Below are 8,073 nucleotides of genomic sequence, written 5' to 3' on the forward strand. Positions count from 1 at the left end.
AAATGAGGTAAAAACTCCAAATTTTGGAAAAAATCCAAAATTAAAACCCATTTGGCCTTTGGGTGCAAAAACCTCAAAAATCCAAAAATAAAAGAAATCGGACATTATATGCAAAAATGGCTAGCATAATAGCTCAAAATCTCAAACGCACATCCCAAAAACAGGGAAAATGTTCATACTCGACCAACCAAGTAGAACTAGCAAATAGAAATAGAGGGGAACACTAGTTCTCAACCTCCTAACATATTGCTACAAGAAACGGAAGTAGAAACAAAGAAAAAACATTAAAATGGAAAGGCCCTACCTGACAGCAAAAGGGTCTGAAACTGAAACACGTAGAATAAAATAAATAATCCATCAAAATTGTTGAAACTGGCGGCAAACCAACCTAGTTAAACCCTAAATCCAACGAGACCAACCTCGCAAAGATCCCATGCTCACAGCTCCCACAACGAACAAAACAATAATCCTTTAGAAGAGGATTTCCAAATTTGCTCTCCAAATACAATTTCCAAAATGTGAGAAGTGAGGAATTAAATTCCTCTTTGGATACTTATTCACTTTTCAAGTGAATAATTGATTAGGGCAATTAACTAGCCAACCTAGTTAAACCCTGAATCGACCCAAACGAAAATAGGCTATTCCTATAAATAGGAATTCATCTATGGAAAAGCTTCCAAAAATTAAAATAAATCAATTAAAAAGCCCGAAAACCCAAAAACACATAAATCTCCTTAACAACTTTCGTGACAATGTGAAACTCTAAATGCACAAACATGCTCACTAGTCTAATCACATAATGCAAATGAGTTTGGATTTAAAAATCATCGAAAGGTTTATATTAAACATTTAATTAAGGATACGTCGACCATATAAGGACGACATTGGTAAAATATGAATGGTTGAATCACTAACTCCATGTGCCACTGCCAAGGATATAAATCATGCACACTAAACAACACGATCAAGTGCAATTGCATATAATAACATAGCCGAAGCAATAAATGCATTAAATCACCTAATTTAACCATTTATTTAATTATATTAAAATAATCTATTTACATCACTCACGTTCGCATAAAGCATAACAATGTAGGAATTAAGTAAATAACCATAGCATTAAATCCATCACCTAACATAATCAGAGGTATGTCCAAATACCAGATAACCAGATATCATCATAAAACACACTATCATCTCAAAATGGCATCATCATGTAATATGATTAACTGAACAGCATAGTAGTCTAATAACTATGATAATGAAATCAAAGTGTAACATCTGACCCTCGAGTCGTCTCAAATGTAAATCATCACATAAGTAACACATAACTCTCAGATCAAAATATCACAAGGTAAATGACCACAGCACATAACCAAATAATCCCACATGAACAATCCATTTCTAATTACTTAAGCATTTAATAATGATTGATTAAAGAATCAAAAAAAAGACACTTAAAATACATAAAAAAACACAATCATAAACATGACTATCACTGCTACAAGAACCTAGTCTAGTGTAGCACGGTAAAAAGTACACAATGCAATCTCTGCACACATATCAAGGTAATCGTGAAACAACCTCATGATACCACATTGATCTTGGTAACCACTGGCACAAACCTTAGTGAACAAAAAATCACATCATAATCTCATAGATCAGTCAAAAGCATAATCAAAGCAACTGATACAGAAACATAAATCCAAACACCTCGATGGTGTAGACCACTCAGGGTCACAATCATGATCCCATCACAACAAAATATCAGCAAGGTTGCATCCATAAGGATGACTCATAGAAGTCAAATGGGAGAGGCTTACATCACCAACCAAAAAGGTGACCGAGGTGGCTACAAAGATAACACAGTATAGCTCAGACACTACACCAGGTTTTGACCGGGCACCCGGAACCCCATGGTTAAAAAAGATTAGCATTAAGTCCCTAACCATGAACCACAACAATAGAAAGTAGGGCAGGGACTCAAGATTTCCCTTTTGGTCCCACCTTTTGAGAACGTAAAGCCATGTCAAAAGCTGAGTTGGAGAACTTGACCTTTTTCTTCTTGACAGTAGTCCATCCATCCTCCACCAAACTGATAGCCTTCTGCCAAGAAAAATCATCATCTAGGCAACCATCCCCCACAACCCTTGCAGCCCAAGGACACTAGAATGAGGCAGGAACATCCACAACTGAAGGAACTGCAAGAGAGGAGCCCACAACCGAGGTGGGAACTGAAGGAGGGGACTCCACCGCTGGAGGATGGGGAATACGAGATCATTTGTTATTGATGTGAATTTGTGAAGATCATAACAAAGTTTGATGCTAAAGATAAGTTGCGAGCTCAAAGGAAATGTATTGGAAAATAAGTTGTCATTTGGTCAGTTCATCTATTGGATTTGATATCTTAAAGATTTTCTTGTGGCAATTTGAGAAGTGGGTTCAATTGTATTGGTTCCAATTCTATAGCAATTTGGATAATAGGTTCAGTTGTCTTCCTTTCAAATCCTAACAAGGTTGTCTCAGCCCCTAATAGAGTCAGAATCTTCTAATAGAGAGTCAAAGTCTCCTGACAAGGACTTATATGTATTGATTATATTTCATTTGGCTCCTAAGAGGGTCACATCCTTTCACAAGGAATTTTTATATTAGCATAACATCTTGTGGGTATCATTCCCACCAAGGTTTTCCGTCTGATCAAGGGTTTCCCTAGTTAACACGTCTTGTGTCACATTGTATGATTGTTATCTTATGGTTGATATATCATTTAATTACATGTTTGAGATCTTTTGAAGTTGATAAAAGTTGTTTAAAGCATATAATTAATTGTTACTATTATCGATCTCTACTATCTTGGCTTTTGTAAACAAAGGCTTGCATTCCTATTTTTTTGTTGTACTCTTTTTGCTTCTACTAATTATGTAGGTCTCAGTTTGGTGAAAGCCTTATGGTGTACTTGGATGGTAGCACTATTTTTATATTTTTTGCTTGTGGTGTATTTGGTCTTCACCCATAGCTCTATGGATGACTATGATGACTTTGCCTTTGTGAATATTTTGTGATGCTAGTCTCTTTTGGTGATTTGGATGACACTTTTGGTTACCCCTACCTTTTGTTGATATGGGCTACTCGAACAGATCATATCTTATTGTTGTTGGATGAATTGGAATCTATGTGTATTGTATTTAAAGTTATTTTATCTCACGTCTCTTGCATCTTGATCTTACTGGTTAGCTTCTAGGTGTAGATTTTTTGTTTGGGGGTTATTAATGGATCATTATTTGATCATGTTGTAAGGGTTTTTTTGTTAGGTTGTAGTTTGGGGGGTATTCTCTTCTTCTAATTGCCAAGCAGCAGATGCCAAATTCCTAGTAAAGTTTTTATTGTATTTCATATGGGTGATGAATGGGGTTTGTCTTTATTTGTTCTTTTCTCCCAGAATCTTATTTGAAATAATTTTTTATATAATATAAACATTAAAGTTTCACCGAAAAAATTTATAGCCATGTTTCTATTTAATCTATGAAATATCAAAAAGTCATTACTATTGAATAATTAAAAGCAAATGAATTTAAATGAGATATAAATAAAATTAAGTAATAGTATTCTAATTTTTTTCCTTAAATCAAATATAAGACAAAATAAGTTTATTATAATTCTCACCATCCTAACAAGACGATCTCATCTGCAATATTTCGACCTCCTTAAAAATTTGTCTAAATCACTTCTAGAAAGTGTCAAAATTTTGAAATTAAAAATATTGTATTTGCTATACTTCTAATGGGTACGCCGAGTTAGTGTAGTTGGGGGTTTCGCTTTGGAGTGTACATCTTCACTATTCTTCCATTTGAAGATTGAGTGGGTCGTGCATTTTTTTCATATTTCTGCAAAAGTCATACAATTACAATAATATTAGCTAAAAATAATCTTATAAAAATTATAGATACATGATCTAATTTGTTAAAATTAATTAGGAAATAGATTTATAATATGAAATTGAATCTTGCTAAAAGGATATTATCAAAAATGGTGTAGAGGTCAATAAATAAAAAACTCATTTCTAAAAATTAATTTTCAAAGATTGAAATTTTATCTATGAAAATTATTCTTCCTAGAATCTCAAATTGTTTTTTAAACTACAAGACTTGATAAGTGAAATATAGTTATTCTAAAAAATTATGTATACAAAATTACAATAGTAGAAAAAAAAGATATTTACATCATGTATGGCCATATGCAAAGCTCTAACTTGTTCTCGTGACACCGTTCTCACCTGCTTTCATATTATTAAAAATTGTAAAGCCAGTACTAGTGAAGACAATTTAATTCTTATAAATAGACCGAAAAAGAGGATGCAAAATTTATAAACATGAAAGAAATTTATTAAGTTTTAAATATATATAACTTTTGATCAATTAGAGATTTTTTAAAATTATCAGTAGCTCTATAATGACAACAAACCTTGTGGACAATGTTCCAACTAACTCCCTCGGTACAAGGTGGAGTGGTGAGAGACCCATTGTAGCGATAATACTTCCTACTACCAATTTTGATGTGTTTGGGATTAACCATACCCAAAACTACTTCGGGGGGCTCCTTATCAGCAATGGAGGAAATTTCATCTGTTAACTACAGCAAAATAAAAACTATGTCAATACAAAGGTGTTGATCCCTCAAAAAAATTGTTAAAAAGCCTACCCCTTCTAATGTTTTTTCGCCATCTTTTCAATTTTTTTTGTTAAAGACTCAAACACTTTACTTGAAAGGTGAGGTTCTACTTTTGATGTTATTTTAGATTGCTCCCATACACCTACAAATCCAAAATATTATATAGAAATAATTCAAAATTATCATTAAGTATGGGTATGTCAAGTTACCTCAGCAAGAAAAGTGTCAGGTCTTCCATAAGTGTAAAGGATTCCAACAACAACAATCTTCTTATCTTCTGATTCATGTACTAGATGCATTTCTAGAGGATACCTACACCAATCAAACTATATAATTACATCCAAAACATCACAATCCAAATCTATACTATCTTTTGATAAAAAAGATTTTAAAATACAATGTATAACATTGCTAAATAAAATAAATTCACAAAGGTTATAAAACATTGCTACATAAAACAATAGTATATAATTGTTTTATTGATGTGGGATGAATCAAAAGCTAATAATGTAATATATAAATTAAATTTTGAATAATTTCTTTCAAAAATAAGATTTTGCACTAATAACTAATTATTAATATATTGAGAACATTTTAATTAATCGCATGTTGATACATTAGTTCTATAAAATATCATTTTAATAATACTTGGTCAACACGTTATAAGTCAAACATCACATTAAAGCTATCACTAAAGAATACACTTAACCAAACATAACTTGTGACTCAAGAGAAAGGAATGGCATGAAGACTACGTTAATTGAGTTTTAAAGAATTTATCAACCCATTGGACCAATGAATGTATTATGAGTGAAGTGTACATCAAGATTTGGCATATATTAATGGAATCAAATATTTTATCAAAGATACTATGGAATCAAATCAATTGTTCTAAACTTCTATGTATTCTCACATTTACAAAGATATCCTAGTCTAAGAAAAAAAATAGCTTTTTCCTTTAAAATCAAATCGTCTAAATAAAACACGTCCAAATTGTTGACTTTTTTTCGATTTGTCTTTAACAAATAAAAATATGGTGAAAAGTTGCTCTTTTAAATCAACGTTTTAAAATACTATATAGAATGAAACAAAAGTCATTCAGAAGAAAAAGAAATAACAGCTATTTTCGAAAAAAAAAATCATAAACAACATTTATTAAAAAATTAACATAAATTTATCTTCAAAATTTTCTACAATCTATATAAATAGTTAATTAAAAAAAAGTGAAATCTCCAAAATTTAAATGGTTGATCTGGGAAGAAGTTGGGAGGAGACAGAAACTACTGGTTCCCAATACATCCTGACATGACAAGTTAATTTGGTCTATTAAAATCTAGAATACAATTTTATATTCAAGATTTATATTCATTTAATAAATGGAAAATAAAAAGTCTACCCAGTGGGAACACAACCAAGTGAACACGGCTATCCTTCTATAAATTGTACCATTGACTAAATTTCAAAAAAACAAAACACAATGAAATTTTTTTGAAATTTTCAGCATTTGATTTCATGATCTGTACATTTTTTTAACCAAAACAACAAAAGTTTTGAGAATATTTAACTATATTTTCCTGAATTTGAAATTTTCAGCATTTGATTTCATGATCTGTACATTTTTTTAACCAAAACAACAAAATTTTTGAGAATATTTAACTATATTTTCCTGAATTTAACTATATTTTGTGTGGAGATTAGCCGGTGGACCAGGTAAACGAATACATCTAATAAATGAAAGTAAAAGCCTAGCTGACATTGACACACTAATGAAATCTAACCGTTGAACAAATTATTAAAATAAACAAGAAAAAAGGTATAGCAGGGGAGAAGTTACACTAGCAACATACCAGTCCACTAAAAACAACAGAAGGAAGGAAAAATCAAGAGCATGGAAAGCTTTAAAGCGCTGAAAATGGTAACATGAAAAAAGAGTACATGGCTATAACAAAACAATGAAATCAATACCATTACGAACAGCATTGACTGATAAATTGCCTTGAAAAAAATGGCATTTCAATGTTTTATTAATGACAACCCGGAAGTTTAACAGCTTAAATTTGGTAAGTTAAACAGCTTGAAATGAAATGACAACCAGTAAGTTTGACAGCTTCAAATTTGACAGCCATTAACGGCTTAAATCTTAAGCTTACCTTCTGCCATTAACAGTGTGCTCGGCTGGAGTATGCCAATGGCATTGATTAAGTCTGTACCTTTTCCCCTCTATCTCAATACTCCCTGCGCCTGTCGCCCATTTCACCTTAACAATATCACACAAAAAAATAAAAAATCAATATCCATGACAGTAAATCAAACAACCTCGAAAAAATCTTGAAAAAGCATGATAGATTTCAATGGCAGACCATGATATCATGTCCCCTGTTTAAAAGCGTTGCATTTGCTGCGAAATAAATCCTGCGAAGTTTCCCCAAATCGGGATGGATTTTAACCCTCTTTTTGACGACATCAATGGGAGATTGTTGCTGGCCATTTCCACAAGCACTCCATTCCTCGTGAAGATCTCCCCAATGCTCTGGCCCTGTTTTCTCCCCCTCTTCATATGTGAACTCCCTTTCATCCTCTGTTTCGTTCAAATCAAAAGTCACAAAAAAACCTCCAAAAAGATCTGCAGATTTGAAAACCCCAAAAACTGAAAAGAAAAACAAAGGCAAATGCATTACCGACTTCCTGGGTTCGAATCCCCTCGATGCAGAGCAGCAATAACCCCAATAAAAGCAGAGCACCTCGCATTACAGGCCGTGCCATTCCGTGCTCTCACAATTTATACTCAGAATTTGAATGAAATGTTAAGAACTGTACCTAAGCCAAAGGATTCCTAGCAGAGAACAAATATATAACAGTCTGAGAAATTATAAGATGCGATTTTCGTAACGGAGCAAAGCACGCGGCACGGCGTTTCACGCCGATCTGTCAAATTTATTCTATTTGCGAAGTTTCTCCACTGAATCTTAAAGGAAACTTTTCAAGTCACGCGGTTTTCCGGTTGTACACTCGCAGAGAATCTGCGTCGATCGAGGCACGAAATTTCCTGTAGAAATCATTTGATGGGATGGAAAATGGGATTCATACTTCAAACGGCTGTTCTTGATTTGATGGTTTTCTGAAAATATTAATTAATTTAAAATCTGAGAACCACACACAGTTCTCAGACTTTTAATTCTTAGACTTTTAAATTAATTAATTAATTCAGAAAGGTACGTAGACGTCGCCGTTCTTGACGGGCTTGTTTGGCTTCGGGGAAGCTTCCTCGTCGAAATTCATAGAGATTGACCGTACGTACGTACTTGTGAACGTGTTTTTTCGTTTGTTTTTTTCTCTGACTGGGTAGCTGGATTATTATAGACGTGCAGCTTTATTCCAGCTAAGCTGAGAGGTACAATATGAGTG

At 33.0% G+C, this 8,073-nt stretch overlaps 1 protein-coding gene across 3 annotated transcripts; it reads right to left on the reverse strand.

Annotated features, from left to right (window-relative positions):
- Positions 1-3,587: 3,587 nt before the first annotated feature.
- Positions 3,588-7,609, reverse strand: LOC149555187 (alpha carbonic anhydrase 7-like). Of its 3 annotated transcripts, none has more exons than XM_089829252.1 (7): positions 7,347-7,609; positions 7,029-7,246; positions 6,819-6,925; positions 4,878-4,980; positions 4,462-4,629; positions 4,220-4,273; positions 3,588-3,884 (listed from the first exon to the last, which is right to left on the reverse strand). In XM_089829252.1, the coding sequence occupies exons 1-7, from the start codon at positions 7,429-7,431 to the stop codon at positions 3,795-3,797; spliced, it is 825 nt and encodes a 274-aa protein (XP_089685378.1). In that variant the 5' UTR covers positions 7,432-7,609; the 3' UTR covers positions 3,588-3,794. The 3 variants fall into 3 exon arrangements, with proteins under 3 accessions (XP_089685378.1, XP_089685377.1, XP_089685379.1); XM_089829251.1 differs by having other exon boundaries at positions 4,220-4,276; positions 7,347-7,575; XM_089829253.1 differs by lacking the exon at positions 4,220-4,273 and having other exon boundaries at positions 7,347-7,575.
- Between the last annotated feature and the right edge of the window lie 464 nt (positions 7,610-8,073).

This window comes from Cupressus sempervirens, chromosome 5 (assembly GCF_028749045.1).
Source record: "Cupressus sempervirens isolate cs-2001-9-10 chromosome 5, ASM2874904v1, whole genome shotgun sequence".
Taxonomy (NCBI): Eukaryota; Viridiplantae; Streptophyta; class Pinopsida; order Cupressales; family Cupressaceae; genus Cupressus; species Cupressus sempervirens.

What these genes read in the sequence shown, in the direction of transcription:
- LOC149555187 (XM_089829251.1), bottom strand. Translation starts at nt 7,431, where the DNA reads ATGGCACGGCCTGTAATGCGAGGTGCTCTGCTTTTATTGGGGTTATTG. An exon ending in GATTCGAACCCAGGAAGTCG is followed by an intron (nt 7,247 to 7,346) that starts GTAATGCATTTG and finishes TGAACGAAACAG; the next exon opens with AGGATGAAAGGGAGTTCACA. An exon ending in ACAGGGGACATGATATCATG is followed by an intron (nt 6,926 to 7,028) that starts GTCTGCCATTGA and finishes GATATTGTTAAG; the next exon opens with GTGAAATGGGCGACAGGCGC.